General features: G+C 41.0%; 1 protein-coding gene across 13 annotated transcripts in view; it reads right to left on the bottom strand.

The window, feature by feature from the left end:
- DMD (dystrophin) overlaps nucleotides 1–18,369 on the bottom strand; it is a 2,135,104-nt gene that overhangs the window by 286,202 nt on the left and 1,830,533 nt on the right. For all 13 annotated transcript variants that reach the window (XM_075916549.2, XM_089775838.1, XM_075916586.2 and 10 more), the window contains one exon: nucleotides 10,724–10,870. In XM_075916549.2, the coding sequence (XP_075772664.2) occupies nucleotides 10,724–10,870 (147 nt within the window). The remainder of the gene's footprint in view (nucleotides 1–10,723; nucleotides 10,871–18,369) is intronic.

The raw sequence follows: 18,369 nt of genomic DNA, 5'->3' as shown, positions 1-18,369 counted from the left end.
GCCGGAGCCCCTCCGAGGCTTTCAAAGCCGCGGAGGGGCTCCGGCGGGGGGGCAGCCCATGCGCGCCTGGGATGCCCCCCCCCGCCGGCTTCCCCCGAGGCTTTCAAAGCCGCGGAGGGGCTCTGGCGGGCGGGCAGCCCATGCGCGCCTGGGATGTCCCGCCGCCGGCTTCCCCCGAGGCTTTCAAAGCCGCGGAGGGGCTCCGGCGGCGGGGCATCCGGCGTACAAGACGACCCCCGATTTTTGGGGGATGTTTTTTAACTTCAGAGGTCGTCTTGTACGCCGGAATATACGGTACATAAAATGTCAAATTTAAGCATGAATGACAATTCAGAAGCTTCTCCTTGAAGTCTGAAGTTAAAGTCTCTTTGAAGCAATATGCATGTTTTAAGGTCATTGAGAGAATGGTCAGTCTGGCTGGAATGGCAAGCAACAGCTTTCTCTCTGTGAGAGAGTCTTATGTCTGTTTCGTGTGCATTGATTCTTTGGCAAATCTGGGCTATGTCTACACTGGCGCGATCTTGCACCAGAGCTATGCAAATGAGGCTAAGTGTGGAATGTTGCCGAGCCTCATTTGCATATATAATAAGCCGCCATTTTTGCGAAGAGGTTCTTGCGCAAGAAGGAGCTGTCTACACTGCCCCTTCTTGCGCAAGAAAAACCTTGCGCAATGCCGTTATTCCTGAAAATAATCAGCATAACAGCATTGCGCAAGAGGGTTTTTCTTGCGCAAGAAGAGGCCGTGTAGACAGCTCCTTCTTGCGCAAGAACCTCTTCGCAAAAATGGCAGCTCATTAGATATGCAAATGAGGATCGGTGATATTCTATGCTTAGCCTCATTTGCATAGCTCTGGCGCAAGACCACACCAGTGTAGACATAGACATAATGTTTCATAGCTGTCTAAGACTATGTAACAGACTTTTGCTCTCCCTAGTACTGTCTGTTTTCCCCCTTTGAAAAGAAAAGATGTCCTGGAAGAAGCCTGCAGAAGCTCAATATAGGAAGCAAAAAAACTCAATTGCAATCTCATTTGCAGTAAGGTGCAAATTTGATGGGAAAATATCTGAAACAGAACAACATAGACCTGGCTTTAGGAAGTAGTGCTTGTCCCAGTGCAGAAGAAATTGAGGAATGATGGAAGTCCTATTATCAAGGAATTAGAAAATTTACCAGAAGATAAGGAATGGAAATGTGAGGAAAGTGATGGAGTATGGTCCAGTTTTTCTGAAGGTGTAAAGGAGAGTGATGAAAAAGAAGAATGTGGATCACTTGAAACTGAGAAAAATGACAAAAACCATCTGGTTTACATGAGAAAGAGAGAAATGATAAAGAAGAATCATCCTTTTATAATGACAGTGAGAAACAGCAGTGAGAAAAACTGCACACCACAAATCGATACATCAGATCCTGCTTTATGTCCAGCGATCCTAAACCTTGTTGATATTGATTGTACAATTTTGAATGGACTGGGCAAAATCGAGGATGTGACATTTCGAGTAAATAAGCAGAAGCAATACTTTTCAAAGTCACACTAAGAGAGAGGGCTCGAGAATAGGGAAAAATTAAATCAGCACTGGCTATTTTACCTGAAATCAATAGGCAAAGTGTTCTGGTTTTGTTGCAAAATATTTGGAAAGAATGAAAAATTATTGCTTGCACTTTCTGGGTACAGTTACTGGCACAACTTAGCTAAGTGCTGAAGCAACTTAAAGAGTCACCTGGTCATTTTACAGCCTACCCCAAATGGATGGAGGTAGAAACCAGGCTCAACCTGAATAAATGCACAGATGCAGAAAACCAACACATTATTAATGTCAATACCCGGCAATGAAGGAATGTGCTCAAGTGTCTGATCACAATTACCTCCTTCCTTGCAAAGAATAATTTGGCTTTCTGCGGCTCATTGGGTAAGTTGTTAACTGAACATACTGGTGATTTCCCTGGTTTGGTAGAGGTCCTTAGGAAATACGATAATGTCATGTAGAAGCACATACATCAAGTAATTTGTAAACAAACAATGGACCGTTATTGCAGCAAAACAATTTAAAACAAATTGACTGACCTTATGGCAATGAATGTGCATGATAGCATATTGATGCCGCTCAGCAAAGCAAAGCATTACACAATAATAGTGCACTCCCAACATTAGACACAATGAAAAGATATTATTTACAGTAAGATTTGTTGATAACGAGGATGGCTATGTCCAAGCAAAGGAAAACTTTATCTGTTTTCATTCTGTGGATGACTCTACTGGAAAAAGTCCAAAAGAATAGAATTAAATAAAACTTCAGGACTGCAGACATGCAGGGAAGAAGCAATGGCATCCAGGCAAAGATCCTTATGCTGAATCCAGGAGCTTTCTTTGTGCCTTGTGGCTGCTCTTCCCTCAACCTGGGTGTGTCGGATGCAGCATTATCTTATTTAGATTCATTATCTCTCTTTGGAATACTGCAAAGGATAGATATCCTGTTTTCAGTAGGCAGACAGGAAGACACTTTTAAACAATTGTATGGATATTCACTGGATACCGACACTTGGGGAATATTTGGACATCACAATGAAGACTTCTATATAGAGCTGGACAACATCCGTCACATTCTGAAACACATGAAGCACTCTCCACTGCAAGTTCTCCAATTCATTCATGAAGCAGAGCAGAAGGACACTTTCCCCAATGTGTGGCTAGCGTTGAGGATTCTGCTCATACTGCCAGTCACAGTTGCGAGTGGTAATCCCAGGTTTTCAAAGAGCAGGCTCATTAAAACATAACTTTGATCGACCATATCCAACAAGAGATTGACATCACTTGCTGTTTTTTCACTTGAAAATGACAATGGACAATCTTTGGACCTCTCTGATGTTGTGCTTCAGTATGTAAGGGTAAAGAAAAGCAGCCTTTTGAATTTAAGGACTAGGGTTAATAGTGTAAGGCTATTACCTTCTATAATATTATGTAATATTGGTCCATCCAGTGCAGGTGCACAGTTCAATTTTTTGATGTTAGTATATTTCAGTTACTCTTAAAATGAAAAAGTTTCTACACACTTAGAAGAAACATTTTTTTAAAATGTGCTTATACTGAATCCTAGCATGCAAAATTATCATTTTATATGGCAGGGAAAACTCATGCATGCAGATCTTGTATCAAAATCATGAAATGAGCTACAAATACAATAGAAGTAAGGTATTTAAAAATTGAACAAATGGAGGTGGGGGCACTATTTGTTCTAGGGCCAGTCCTGCCTAGGGATTAGAAAAAAAAATGTTTCTTAATCCCAAATCAGATAGTCTTTGACTTAAAATACCTGTACTGACATAATATAAAATGCCTTCAGAAAGTCACAAAGTTATCCATACCCCAAAAAATACTAGCCAATTTTAAGCTTTTGGCCTGAAATTTTGCATGAGAATTAATTAATTAAATAAAACCAAATACATAAATAAATAAAATCAAACCTCTGAAAGATTCAGGTTAGCTGACCTAAGTCCCGGTGTAAATAATAGAATCACAGAACACTAGAACTGGAAGGGACCTGAGAGGTCATCGAGTCCAGTCTCCTCTCCTCATGGTAAGGGCCAACCACCATTTAGAGCATCCCTGTTAGATGTTTATGCAGCCTGTCTTAGGTTGATGGAAGAGCTGATATTGTTAGGCTGATGAAATAATTCTTCTGTCAACCACTTCTCAAAGGGCTGGATTTACTACAGGGATGGAAACACCCTTTCTGTCACTGTATCAAGTGACTTCATGCCAGCATTGCAGTGGCATGGCTGATGTGCTGCAGCTGTGCTGCTGTAATATTTCTAGAGTAGGCATGTTCTGAGGCACACTGGGATAGTGAAAAAACAATGTGTTCACCCTGTAATAAGATGTTGCAGATTCTCCCAGCAGGCCACTTAAACTCTTACCGTAATTTTCCATTCTCCCACTGAGGGAGTCTAACATTGCTGTTGGAACAAGAGTACTTTGTGTCCTTGCACACTGGGTGCACAAGAGGGGAAAACAAGTGTGGAAATTAGGCATAATGAAGCCTTCACTCACTTTCTCTTTTGCACATACTGTATATGCAGAATGAGGCACAGATTAGCTCTAATTTATCTGCTCTTCACTCAGTCTTAGTTTTAGAGGTTGGCACTAAAATGGCATAGTACTATTTTACAGAATATATAAATGTTTTTCTTTCAATTAACCTCCCCGCCCCCCGCTCAAAATATTACAATTAATTTTGTAAACCTAAACTTTGGGCTGAAACAGCCTGACAATATCCTTCTGAAGTTACTTTTTATGTTTGCATCACAATTTCCAGTAAGTTGATGTATAATTGGGCATATTAGAATTACTTCATTATGAGCTTCACACTGACAAAAAGGAATGGGGAAACAATTTTGATGTAAATCAAGACTATTTAAGATCCTTGTAGTCTAGGTAGTGGTTTGCTCCATGTTTCCCAGCTGATAGTCTCAAATCTCCTTTTTTAAAACAAACAAACAAACAAACTCAAAGGACTCCCATTCTATCCTGCAGCAGACCAACTATCTTTCCAAATCAATGAAGGCTGGCTACAGCTCCCTCCAGATCTCATCAGCCCCATTCCTAAACTGTCAACTGGAAGACAGACAACGTGCAAGGTATTTCCTCCCTCATGGTTCTGAGCATGCTGCACATTCTACAATTGCCATGTCCGTTGAACATACACAGAATCTAAATTCTAGAGCTGATTGAAGAATTAACAACAAATAGTTTATTTAAAGAATTTAGCCTCTTTTTCTGCTCAAAGAATGTCTGCAAGCAAATTGCATTTTTTTCACAAATTTGCTTATTATTCAAACATGTGAAACTACTTATTTTCACATTGTTTTAACATCATGGACTGATGATGAACTGTACTCTGTAAGTATTCAATATTTGAACAATGTTAGTTAGCTCTGATTGATTAAATAACATAGTATAATACTGCAGTGTCAGGATTGGTTGAGCGTGTAAACACTTCCAGTGCAAATAGCTGTACATGTACACTTGAAATTTAGTTTACCAGAAGAGTAATCGGGCAAGTGCATTTGAAGCCTACTTTCTGCAAACATTTTTGCCAGTTGTACTCCGCTGCACAAATGTTGGCAGAAAGCAACAGAGCTACAAAATTACAGAAGTGAATTAATGAAATAATTAGTTAAAATTTCTAGCATTCTGCCACACCAGCATCAACTCCCTGGACACCATAATTAGTTTCAACATTGGAACCCTACAGACAGCCGTATAAAAGAAACTCATGGATCACACTTACCTTCACAGATATAGAGATCCACCCTAGAAATTTGTTATCTGCAGGTTGACACTCAGATACGACAGAATACGCTCCAAGTACAGAGTTCAGGATATTCATCATAACACACCTAAAACTGCATTAATCAAACAAGCACATTCCACCAGAGAAGCGGATTGCCTCAAGAGAATCTGCTTCAATACAGGGAAAAAGCCCCATTGACCTCATATTCCTGGTTGTCACCTACCATAACTCATAATTATAACCTATACTTAATGGGGGCCAGATCCTGAGAGAAATCTTTCCTGAGCCTCCTCTTTTGGCCTTCAAACAATCCCGTTCACCAGCTCATCATCAGAAGTCCTCCACAGACCAGAACTCATTAATTCAAAGCAGCACCAGCATCTTCCATATCAGAAAAACCTGCAGACATATCTCCACTGCTACGATAGTCAATAACCTGCTACAATACACCTTTCAAGATAGATGGTCCTACACACAGTCTTATAGCACATGGTGAACTTCATCCAATGCCTCAAACATCCAAAACCAACTATGCTCTTGAATGAACTCAGAAAAATGATAAAAGCCAAACATACCCTATCACCTGTGGGTGACAATTCTTCACAAAAGATCACCTTAAAATGAAATTCGCAGAACACTTTCAAAAGACAAGCCTGTGAGCATAAATTCATAACTCTGCTAGAAACCAAAAATCATGGACCCACTGGATATATGGGTTTTGTGTCCCATTATAACAATCTGCAATCTATTAACTCTCCTTTGACCTATGACTGCAGAGTGGTTAATTGTTCACTTCATTTTGAATAGTTTCTTTCAACATGTGTTAACTTCTTACAATTTGAAATCAATTCCATTTTGTATTTAGCTATAATGCTCTGAATACCTTTCCCAGATCTGAAGAAGAGCTCTGCATAGCTCAAAAGCTTCTCTCTTCACCAATAGAAGTTGTCCCAATAAAAGATATTAATAACATCACTCCCCATGTGTGTGTCTGTTAAAAAAGCTAATCACATATTCACAGAAAATATTTCCCTTCATTCCACGTGTTTTCAGCACTATTTGTTGGTATTCTGAACTTACTGAGTCTGATTCTCCATTGCTCTGTTCCTGGTATAGTGACTTATACCAGGGCAAATAGAGTATTAAAATTCTGCTTGGAAAGCATTTTTCTCCTATTGTGTTATTAGTTTGTGCTGATATATATGACTACATGAGAAGCAGGACAAGGTTTTGCATGCATGCCAATAAAATGTACAATATAGACAACATAAAATTTTAAATTAAATGGGTAGTGGATTGTTTGAGATTTTTTTCTCTGATCTTATAAAAGACCCTGTGTTAACAAAGCAGAAAAGTATCATTTCTACACTCAGTTTATTAAAAAATTTCTAGAAATAGATGTTCCCAGCTCTTCCCATAAGACTGGTACTCATCATTTCTGATTAGGTAAACTTTATGTACTTCATTTGTACATATTAACGAAGGAATATTCACCTGGTGGGGATACCAGGAAAGAAACTATTCATATAGTTTTATGTGATATATTGAGGGAGATAGGAACAGGTGTTTCATCAGTATTTCATCTGATGGAAAGACAGTGAGAAGAAACAGGGTAATATCAAAATGTGGAGGAAAAAAAGGAAGAGAAAAAGAAGCGGATTGTGTCCACAAAAAGTCATGATACCATCTACATTTTTGTTAGTCTCTAAGCTGCTGCAAAACAATTAATTTTAAGGGTTTTTTTTGTTATCTCAAGTATTTTTCTCCAGTCCCAAGACTGCTCAGTTGGCACCCTAACCTCCTGCTCCACTTTTCCCTCGAAAAACCAGTCTCATCTCTTTATATCTAGACAGATCAATAAACCAGCTGTTTCAGAGATTCAGTAGAACTAACAATTTTTTTTCCAGCAAGACAGCCACTTTCTGAATATGGTGGGATTTTCAGGCAAAACATTGCTAGCCTGATGTTTTATTAGTAACAAGAGTTTTCTTTAGTGACCTTTTCTAAAGATAAGAAAACTTTAAAAACAACAAATAGTCTAGTAACACCTTAAAGACTAAATAGTTACAAGAGGCTGATAAGAACCTTAGTTTGCACTTGGATAGGAAGATGACCAACACCAGATTCTACACAGACATCAAGAACCATAAGCACCTTCATTGTTTGTTTGGTTGGTTAAGTCATTAAGATGTGGAAGACAGCGTGGGAGCCATGTGATAGCCCTGTTCACACCATTTGCATAAGAATTTATCTGTTACAAGTTTAATTCTTATGCAAATAGTATGAACTGGGATATCTAATGGCTTACACAATATCTTCCTGAGCTATTACTTGGTTTTACACATGCATTTTTTTGGAAACAAACTAAACTGTAAGATCCTGCCAACAGGTGACTTAGAGATTGACTAAAACCTCCTGCTGACTGCATTGCTGGGTGAGGAGAGTGAGGGAAATTGTCTTTTAAGTCACTTCATTACTGTTGATTTGTAAATGATTCTCTGAAGCTTTGTAACTCCATTGCCTTGTTAAACCTTGCAACTCATTATAATCTTTGTTAAACCCTGCAACTCGTAATCTTTGTTAAACCTTGCAACTTTGTAACTCTCAGCATCTTTGCTTTATAAGTTCAGAAACTTACTGCAAGTTGCAACTTTGTAACCTTTGTAACTCTCAGCCACTTTGCTTGTAACTTGCTCTAAACTGCATTCTCCCCTGAGTGACTGAAGAGAGGCGTGTGTGTGTGTGTGTGTGTGTGAATTGAAGTTGCAAGGCTGGGCACATGGTGATAAGTCATCAGACAGCTTATCTGCTGGACCAAGGAAAGTCTGAGCATGCTCTCTGGTGACAAAGGTGGATGAGTCACAGGAGCTATACAGAGACAATAAAAGGAGAAGCGACGAGGAGTCCTGTGGCACCTTATAGACGAACTGAAGTGTAGGAGCATAAGCTTTCATGGGCAAACACCCACTTCGTCAGATGCATGCAGATGACATGCATCTGACGAAGTGGGTCTTTGCCCACGAAAGCTTATGCTCCTACACTTCAGTTCGTCTATAAGGTGCCACAGGACTCCTCGTCGCTTTTGCAGATTCAGACTAACACGGCTACCCCTCTGATAATAAAAGAAGAGAGCATGTGGCAAAAGCTCTTCCCGAGAAGCTCCTTTTTCTATAGCCAGTTTCTTTCGTGACCAGCTCCCCAGCCATGATCAGCAGACAGACCCTCCAGAACCAGCATGCCTTGGCTCCTTCTCCAACCCATATATATGTCTTTCTAAGTGTGTGAGTGCCTGAGGGCAGGAATGAGTGTGTGTGAATGAGCGAATGAATGAAGGTGTGTGTGAGAGAGATAGCTGGTTCCCTCTTTAGCTTAAAACTTTGGTGGCAGCTCTATCTTCTTTAGTTTATCAATAAACCCATTCTAGTGTAACCCTGGGTGGTCTCCAGTGGGAATTTTTTTGAATAACAGTTGGGTTTGGTTTAAATTTCAATACTATTAATATTTTATCTGAAATAGCTTGTTCATTGCTTGTTCATTGCTGCTCTTGAGACAAATAAGTTTTTTTCACATAAGATGCATCAAATGTAGCTTTTTAGATACACTGAAGTTTTCCAAATGAACTATTTTTTGCCTATACACCTGCACTACATGGAGTTTATTAAGGAAATGGTTCAGATTCCCCCTAACCTATTCAATAAGGCATGTATGTGAGAGGTTTGACTAAACAAGGCATCTCCTGAGCTGGACTGGAAACTATGTCTGGCTAGCAGGTATACCAAGCATTTACTGCTCTGTGATGGAAGGAAATTTGCATGCCAGTTGAGGAAGGAGATTGGCTATCGGAAGGGCTCATAGGATCAATAGGAATGGAGCCTGCTGCTGCTAAGCATGAGCCAGCAAGATACACATATAAGAAGATGCAAGGCTTTCAGGGGCAGCTAGCAAAGATGCAAGGGAAGAATTCCAGGAGAAAGAAAAGTTGCTTTCAGAGAAGATGCCTCAGACTGAAGAGGAGACCTGAATCTGGGATCTCTTGTGGGGACCAAAGCAGCAATCAGATAGTCTGTCAGGCATCCTGGTTGAAAGGTGTGATGAATCAAAAGCACGGCTTACATGCTGGCTGGAGGAAATGCCAGTGCTGGTAAGAACAGCACAGGGGACATCCTGAGGTGACATGTGGGAGGGCATACAGGGTCACATTTCCCCATACCTGATTTGCTGCTTGCCTTGTAGAGAGCATGCTCAGTAATACTGCTGAAAATGACTGCCCTCCTTCAGACCCCTCCACCTCTCCATCAGCAGGCATGGGTCATCTCTGATCATGTGTATGAATAGAGCAAAGGGGGTTATTCTTGTCCACTGAAGATTGGATTCTTATGATAAGCAATAGCACTTTGCTTTATTAAATCCAATTCAAAGCTTTTCCTGCATTTCCTTCTTACATATATTTAAGATGTCCATGTTAAGTCAATACACTGTTTCTAACCGATTTTGGAATTCAGTACATCAGTGAATGCACACATACAGGTTTCCTATTAATCCAAATTAGGCTCACTTGCAAAAAGTAAAAGAAATTCTGTAATATATGCAAATTAGGTTTGCACTGCTGGCAGATAATAGAGAATAACTAAACTTAAGTTGATGCATATCTCTGTAAAAAATGCTCTATAACTTTTCAATTTTGTTTTCATTTAAATTTGATATTCGTTCTGATGTGATAAAATATTCTAATACTACTTCAGGTTTAAAAACAAACTCATATCCACTTTTTGATTACTTTAATAGCAGAACTGAATTCTACCAATGACTAATAAATATAGTGCGTTGTAATTTTATATTTGATTCCACAGGTGTGATTTTAATGGATGTAGTGCACAGGATCACTAAGCTGCTTGTACATGAAAGTATTTAAAATTAATGTCCTTGGAAGTAATTTAAATAGAAAAGAGAAAGGGCTGGAGCTGTTAATCTATTAAGTCAATCTTCCATATGCAGTACAAAAGATCTATAAAGACTGAATATGCCAAACCCATAATGAATTGTTATGGGATATACGTGATAGTGAAAATTGCAGTAAATGTGCATCTTTTGGTATTTTAAATTGTTTTAAGGTGATGAATTATATTAAGCAATTTCCTATTCCTGAAGAGAGAATTTTAAGCAACCAGCTAGAAGCATAGTTTTAATTATGCATGGGCTATGTGCTGATTACTTGCAATTAACAGGGCTAGCATAGCTCATATTCTAGAGAAAATGTTATTTCAATGGTCAGAAACACGTGAAGAAAGCCATATGAACACTGTAATTTGCATAGCAACAATTTTCTCTATTACTCAACATTTTCATCACTCTTCCACTGGGAAAAAAAATGAAACACAAGAAAAAACGTGTTCACCTAAATGCAGTGCTTCAAAAATAATTAAGACAATTTTACCTGTAGAAGCTTCCACCTGGTGTTCAGGTCTTCCAGGAAGTTGAGATTATATGGAGAAAGCGGTATATCCGAAGAGGTGAACTGGTGAGCAAGGTCATTGACATGATTCACATTTTCTTTAATGGGTTCAATTTCTGCTTGGTAAACCTGTGTGAATGAATCATAAACAGTATATATATATAAGCAATAATTTCCAAAGTTAGGGTGTCTACTACTTGATAAATTGACCATGGTGGAGGTTATAACAATTTTTTAACTAAAAAATGAAGATTCAAGTAAAGAGAAAATATTCTGAAACTTCATGTTGAATTCCACTTCATGTTGAATTCTCAACCTAATGTTTTGTTTTGATATTTTTGTAATGAAACATGTTGATTTTTTTTAAATTACCTTAATTGTATTTTTAAAAGGTGAAAAACCCTTAAAAATGAAACTGTTTCAATCAGATCCAAACTACTATTACCCTTTACATATTTTGGTTTTCGGAGAACTGAAAAATCAGTTATTAGCACAGCTCTAGTGCTAATTCAATAACAATTTGAGGAAGTTCCAACACTGCATTTCAGTAAATTCTTGAAGTGCTGTCACACTGACCTGAGATATAAAACACTATAACAGCTCAAAGATCTGCAGAGAAACAGATTGTCATGAAATTCTGTATCTCTATTTACTAAGGAGACATTTATGATCTTCAACATGATGTCAAAATGTACCAATAAGCTATTTCTAATGGACAAATTTATCATTTTCAGGAGCACTTTGGACTACGAGATGTATGTGCATAATGGCAGGATAATTTACTTAGAATATTAGGATTTGCTTTCTGTCTCAGAGTAGAATTTCTTTCTATGTGTATTTTGCTATATAAACCATACAGTAGAATCTTGAACACCTAATATCTTAAGAGTTATGAACACTCCAGGAATGGAGATAACTCAGAGATGTTGATCAAAACATTATGGTGGCCCACAATTTGCAACTGAATATTGACTTCTTTTAATAAGGCTTCTTTTAGACATTCTAGTTTAAATGAAACAAGCACAGAAACAATTTTCTTACCATGTCAAATCTTTTTTTTTTAACTTTCCCATTTTTTAATAGTTTACCTTTATTACAGTACTGTTTTTGCTTCTTGCCCAGTCTCTGCTGCTGCCTGATTGTGTGCTTCCTGTTCCAAATGAGATGTGTAGTTGACCATACAGTTCATACCTCAGTGATTCTACTGTATATGGCCTATTTTGGATTACTAAAATATTGAAACGACCTCCTAGAAATTTCTTTACCGGTATTAGCTGTGAATATTAGTCCATGAATATCCAATATCTGACTGAAACTTGAGAGTGCTTGTAGCTTATCATTATCAGGCCGGTCCTTAGGCATACGCAGAGTACGCAGCTGCATAGGGCACCAGAATTTCTGGGGCACCGCTCTGCCGGCCGGATGGGAAGCAGGGAGCAGGCAACAGCAAGGTCCTAGAGAGAGCCCAATGCGCTGCCTGCAAGCTGCAGCACAGTCTGAGGGAGGGGATTGGCTGCTGGGGTCTGTTGGAAGGGAAGGTGGGGGAAAGAACTCACATGTGTGGCACTCTCTTAAGGTGAAGCAGGCTGGCTGGATGGCTCTGTGGCAGTATCCTTACCTTACTTCTCCCCTCCCCCCATGGAGCATGCCCCTTCCCCTGCAGATCACCGCTCTCTCCCCCATCCCCTCCAGCAGGGCTGGGTTGGGTTGGGTGAGGTGCTGGAGGGGAGTTGGGGGGTGAGCTAGCTGTGTGCCAGGCGGAAGCTGAGCTGCGCACGTGGAGGCTGCACCAGTAGGATTATCAGATAAAGCAACCCCCCCCCCAAAAAATGGACACACTTGATGGAGTGACGGGAAGCAGAGTGGGGGGCTGTGGGGCTGGCCTGGCCTGATGGAAGGGGAATGGGAAGCAGAGCTGTGGGGGATGGGGAGTGATTAGAAAGAGGAACGGGCCAGCGGGAAGCAGAGCTGGGGTAGGGTCCGTGGGGGGAGAGGGGTGTCGTGGGACTGACCAGATGGAAAGGGGAGCAGGAAGCAGAGCTGGGGGGCGGCGCAGTGTGCAGTGGGGCTGGCTGGAGGGGGACTGACCCGGGCACTTGCAGATACCGGGGCACTGCCTGTCCCGCTCTGGCTCCCAGCAACGCATGAGCGAGGAGAAGGCTTTCCCTCCTCCTCCCTCTCTTTAGGTGGAGATCTTATTATGCAGGTTGTGATTACATATATATGTCCCTATGAGCATATCTGGATCTTTAAGTGTTAATTTCGGGGGGTGGGGAGAGGAGAGTGGATAGTGGGAGAGGTTACAAAATAAAAGAAAAATGTACATGTTTTATTTATATGATAGAATTTTTCAAAAATGAAGGGGAAAAGCCTAAAAGGAAGTTTGTATTACTATCAGAAGGAAAGCGATTATAACATCTGTGGCGTAATGGGGGGGCTGTCTGCTCTGTGACCTGGGGTCCCCCTGTGCTGTAATGGGAGACTCTCACTGACTCTCCCAAATGTGTATTAACCCAGACACTCAGGCTCAGCCTCCCAGGGAGGGAGAAAAAGGAAGACTAGGAGTTTGAGTTTCTATTTGGAATCATGGAGGAGGCAGCCTAAGCAAAGGTGGGCTGGGATTTAAGGGCCCAATCTCCCCAATCTCAAGGGGGGCTGAGTCATCCTAGGCCTGGCCCTGTAACCGGATTACATCTACGCTGTGCTGTATCCTGGAAAAATCAAAAAACTCCCTCTATTCTAGTGGCTGGTGGAGTCTGTACATGCCACTATGGGGGTGCAGGAGGCGGGGGAACCCCGCCACGCCGCCACAACATCAGCTATAGTTTTTTGGTGGACAATATTTGCAAGTTTTCTATCTTTTGCTAGAATAAAAAAGGGTGGGGGTACAGAAATGAGGTCAGGGGCTGGGAGAGTTGGGTGAACTCAGGGCAGGGGTGGAAGGGTGCTATTGTGAAGGCAGGAGGTAGGGGGCTGAGGGCACAGAGTTTGGTGTGGGACATTAGGGTTGGAGTATAAGGTTGCAGGGCTGGAGTCAGGGCAGAGATATAGGGGACTCTTGGTAAGGGGTAGGGGTTAATATGTGTGGGTGTAGCTAAATCCCTGTAATATTATCGCTCTCATATAACTTTTTATTAAGATCTTGTCCTTTTAGATATATCTCTAAGTGTTCTTATAGAAGCTCAGTAACATTTCTCCTATAACTTTGTATTAAAAGAAACTTTCCTTTGTAAGAAAAAAATATCTTTTGAGCTCTCCCCTTTCCTTGATTGCCTTATTGAAATGAATGAGATGTGAATGGAGAATGAAAGGTGAGCCCCTCCAGCAGCAGTTACAAGGGTGGAGAAGGTCTGGGAGCCAGACCCAAGACAATACCTGCAAAGTGAGCTCATTAAGAGGACTAGACATACAGAGCCTTGGGAGTCAAGCAGCAAATGCCTGCCCTTGGAAGAACTCTCTCTGAAGCTGCATTAAGAAATGCGAGGTGATGACTAATTGGCTGCATGAGGGGGATAAATAGGAGATACCTTGCAGAGGGACCCTGGATTTTCCTCTTGTCCACAGAAGCCTGGCTCCACCCCTCCCCCATCTAACTCACCTGGCCAGTACAGTTAGGGGGAGCAACTTTTGGTAACAACAAGATGGAATGTGTGTGTGTGTGTGTGAGAGAGAGAGTGCATGAGTGTGATGTGTCATATACATATGATAAATATTGATTAATCTATGTATGTTCAATAAATGTGGCATGTTGCCTTATCTCTCTGAAAAAGATCCTGGGTGCTTCTTTTAAGCACAATATGGGGAGGGGACTGGAAGGTTTGTGGGGGCAGCTCAGGGCAGAGGGTGATAGAATGAGGGCAGGAGGGGTGAATTCAGGGCACAGATTCTGATGAGGGGGGGCTCAGGGTGCAGAACTCAGGAGGGAGCTGGAAGAGATTACGGGGTTTACAAGGGTGACAATGCTGTGCTGATGACTCCTCCCAGGAGGTCAGAGCTTTGCTTTCCCTGGACTCCCTGTGCCCTCCCCCAACCCCGCAGGACAGCATCGCGGAGGTAAGTTGCTGGGGTGCAACAGCCCCTGCTGCTCAGGCAGCTTGCACACCAGCTGTCTGGGGAGGGGGAGTGCAGTCTCACACTTCCCAGAGGTGCTGCAGGATTGCCAGGAACTGGTCCCAGCTGCCCCTGTCCACTGCCCAGACCCCCCACAAGTTCCCTGCCCCCCACCAACACTGTCACCAGAACCCAGCACCACCCTGTCCCCAGACCTAGCTCCCTGCCATCCACCATAGCACCCAGCACCACCCTGCCCCTGGACCCCGCAACCTACCGCAGCACCCAGCACCACTCTGTCCCTGGCTCCATCACCCTGCCAGCTGTGCCAGCATCCTTGGGATCACATTAGTGAGGCTTGGGGGTTTTTGGTATTATTTTTGGCATCTCACTTGTGTGGCCCCAACTGACTTTTCTGTGGGTCAGTGACCACTGACTCAAAACAGGTTCCCTGCCGCTCTTGTATATAAAGACAATGTTAAAACCTTTTGAGTTTGACATAATATTTTATTTAAAAATGAAGCCTGGCCAACATGCCCCCAATTGGGGCCAAATCCCCATCTCACTGCAGCATCAAAACACTCCTGCACCACCAGGCTCAGATTTGGGGCCAATCAAACACTGGAACCTCCTGTCCTGAGCCTCTTACATCCCCAAACTCCTGCATCCCCACATCCTCAGTCTTCTACACAACATTCCTGCACCATCCACACATCACAAATCTGTGTCCTGAGCCCATCATACTCACAACCTCCCTGCTCCTGAGCCTATCATGAACCCCAGCCCAAACTCCTGCACCCTCACATCCACAAGTCTGTGGCTTGCTCTCAGCACCCCAACCCTCCATCTGACCCCAACCCTCTTCAGCCTGGAACTCCATCCCCGAGCCAGCATCCCGAGCCAGCGTCCCCTTCTCCTGCATCCAAATTCCCTCCCAGAGCTTGCACTTCTCACCCCTTTCCACACCCAAACCCCTCGTTCCCATCCCAGAGCCCGCACCTCCTGTCTCAACCCAGTGAGAGGGTATAATGTCTGGGGATAGCAAGTGAGGCGAGGAGGGGAACAGAGAGGATGGGGCCCCAAAGGGGTGGGGTCTTGGTGAAGGAATGTGATTTTAATATATTGGTGGGTTCCTTTTTTTTTTTTTGGCTTGACAAATCTAGGCATAGGGGCACCAGTTTAATAATCCCACGTAGGGCATCATAAACCCTAAGGACAGCCCTGAACATTATTCAGACATTTTCAGATACTTAAAAGATTACATCACTGGCTGAAAACAGGGCAAAGATCTCCAAAATATTGTCCATGACTCTTCATTAAAAGCTAGATTCTGACTCAATTAATTATGCTAATATCTCACAACATGAGTAATTGCAGTGACTTCAATAGGATTCACATGCTTGTGAGTTATCATGATTGCATTTAAACAGATATATTTAAGTGGTTAGGTAATGCCGCTCTCCTTCCTCACAGAGGTCCAATGGAATGGTCTTTAATGGCCCAATAAAGCAAACATGCAAAACATACAGATTTCAAATAGTGTTTGTTCTGAAAAGTAAGCAGGGAGACTGATTTGAATGTCTTGAACATTAAAATCACAAGTTAAATTAAATGCAAGGAATGTTATTTACCTCACCTTTTCACAAGTCTGACAGCAGTAAAACTCTATTTTGTTCCATTGAGTTACTCCTAATTTATACTATTGTTAGTTGACAGAATCCATCTTGTGGCATGGATATGAGGGCAGAATTTGGCACTTACAGGAAGATCTTGCAAAGGATTACATATGTGCTCAACTTAAGCACATAAGAAAAATGAGCCCAGTAAGGCTTTAAATAAAATACAGATGTATGTCTTTGCAGGATTAAGATCTAAGGCTCTGTCTAGACTACAGGGTTTTTTCGAAAAAAAGTGGCCTTTTTTCAAAAAAACTTCACCTGCATCTAGACTTCACCTGCATCTAGACTTCACCTGCATCTAGAAGTGGTTGCAGTCTAGAAGCTCTCTTTTGAAAGACGTTTTTTCGAAAGGTTCTTTCAAAAGAGGCTTGTAGTCTAGACGTAGCCTAAGTGAATATAGATGTACAGAAAGGAATATTGGCATACATATTATTTCACATGCAATAAATTATAAATAACAATCTTAGCTGTTTCATTTAGTTACTGATAAAAATAGAATTCCTATTTTTGTATATACTCATTTTCCACATCCACATAGTATTTTATATCTGAAATATTCTTTAAACAAATAGCCCATCCCTCCCTCAAAATCCAGAAAGTATATTCAGTGTTAGCAATTTAACAATCTTGAGTTATATGCTTATCAACTGAGTATAGGGTGGGGAGAAAAAAAGTTTGATAAAAAGAAACCAGTTTCAAACATCGTTTAGTCATATTACAATTATTTATGGAAATCAAAATACAGCTCTGGAAAAAATACTTTCAGGGTATCCTTTCAAAATTTCAGAGGTTCAATCCAATATACTATGAGCCAATGCCATGCTGTGTTCCTGCATTCAAGAAAATGAATTATTTGCTTTGTATGTATTAATATTCCTATATGAAAACAGCTACAGATTTCATTTTCTACTTTTATTTGCAGAGTTGAAATGATTTCTCTTATTCATTGGACTGAATTTTTAACTCCCCCCTCCCTCCATTTTACAACACTACAAGTAAAATTCAGAGCATTTCATTGACCAAACAGAAAAGAAGAATAAAGATAACGCAAGTATGGGCATCTAATTCAAATAAGCACTTCTATCTCCAGTTTGCTAATAGTGATATAACTCACAGCTTGTGGGGGGGGAAAGATTTTGTGCTTCTGCCAGCATATTCCAGACATCTCTTGGTAAGTGACTAAAGGTCATTGTTTGAAAGCTATCTATTGTATGTCATCTTATTCTAAAATCCTTGTAGCCATATTTTGGATTTCCATACTACATAGTTTATAGTGAAAAAAATCATGTTTTATCCAAACCTCTACCAGTTACATAGGATTCTAATGTGGGTTATTGTAAATAAGTTACAACTTCAGTTAGGTCAGGAAAAAGGAATTGCTATTATAACTATCAGGTCTGAATTAAATGGGAAATCTAAATTAATGGATTCACAACTTGTAAACTTTATTCTCTTCTGGGATAAACTATGCGACTACATTAATTATTTAAAAGACCAAGTTCAGCAAGATGCATTGTTAGTGATAACTTGTTTACTTCTCCCAGAGTTCATAAACCTACAACTATGGATTTGTCTATACTACAGACTCTACAGGCTGAAGCTGCACCATTGTAACAGTGTAATGTAGATACTTGCTGCAGTGAAATAAGGTTTTTTTCCTGACTCGGTAGTTAATCCATCTCCACTGAGAAGCAGAAGCTAAATTGATGTAAGAATTCTTCCACTTACATAATGGTATCTATACTGGGCCCTAGGTCAGCTCAATTATGTCTCTAAGGTGTAGCTAGGTTAACCTACATTTTAAGTATAGACCAGGCCTGAGATGGTTTAGCTGTGGAGTGAGAGGAAGTTACCTCTAATTCTGCTTTGTTTAAAAGATATTTTCAAGATTAATCTTTT

Source organism: Pelodiscus sinensis, chromosome 1, assembly GCF_052426305.1.
Source record: "Pelodiscus sinensis isolate ZL-2025 chromosome 1, ASM5242630v1, whole genome shotgun sequence".
Classification (NCBI taxonomy): Eukaryota; Metazoa; Chordata; order Testudines; family Trionychidae; genus Pelodiscus; species Pelodiscus sinensis.
Note: the sequence above shows the minus strand (reverse complement) of the source record. Positions and strands in the feature narration are given on the sequence as shown.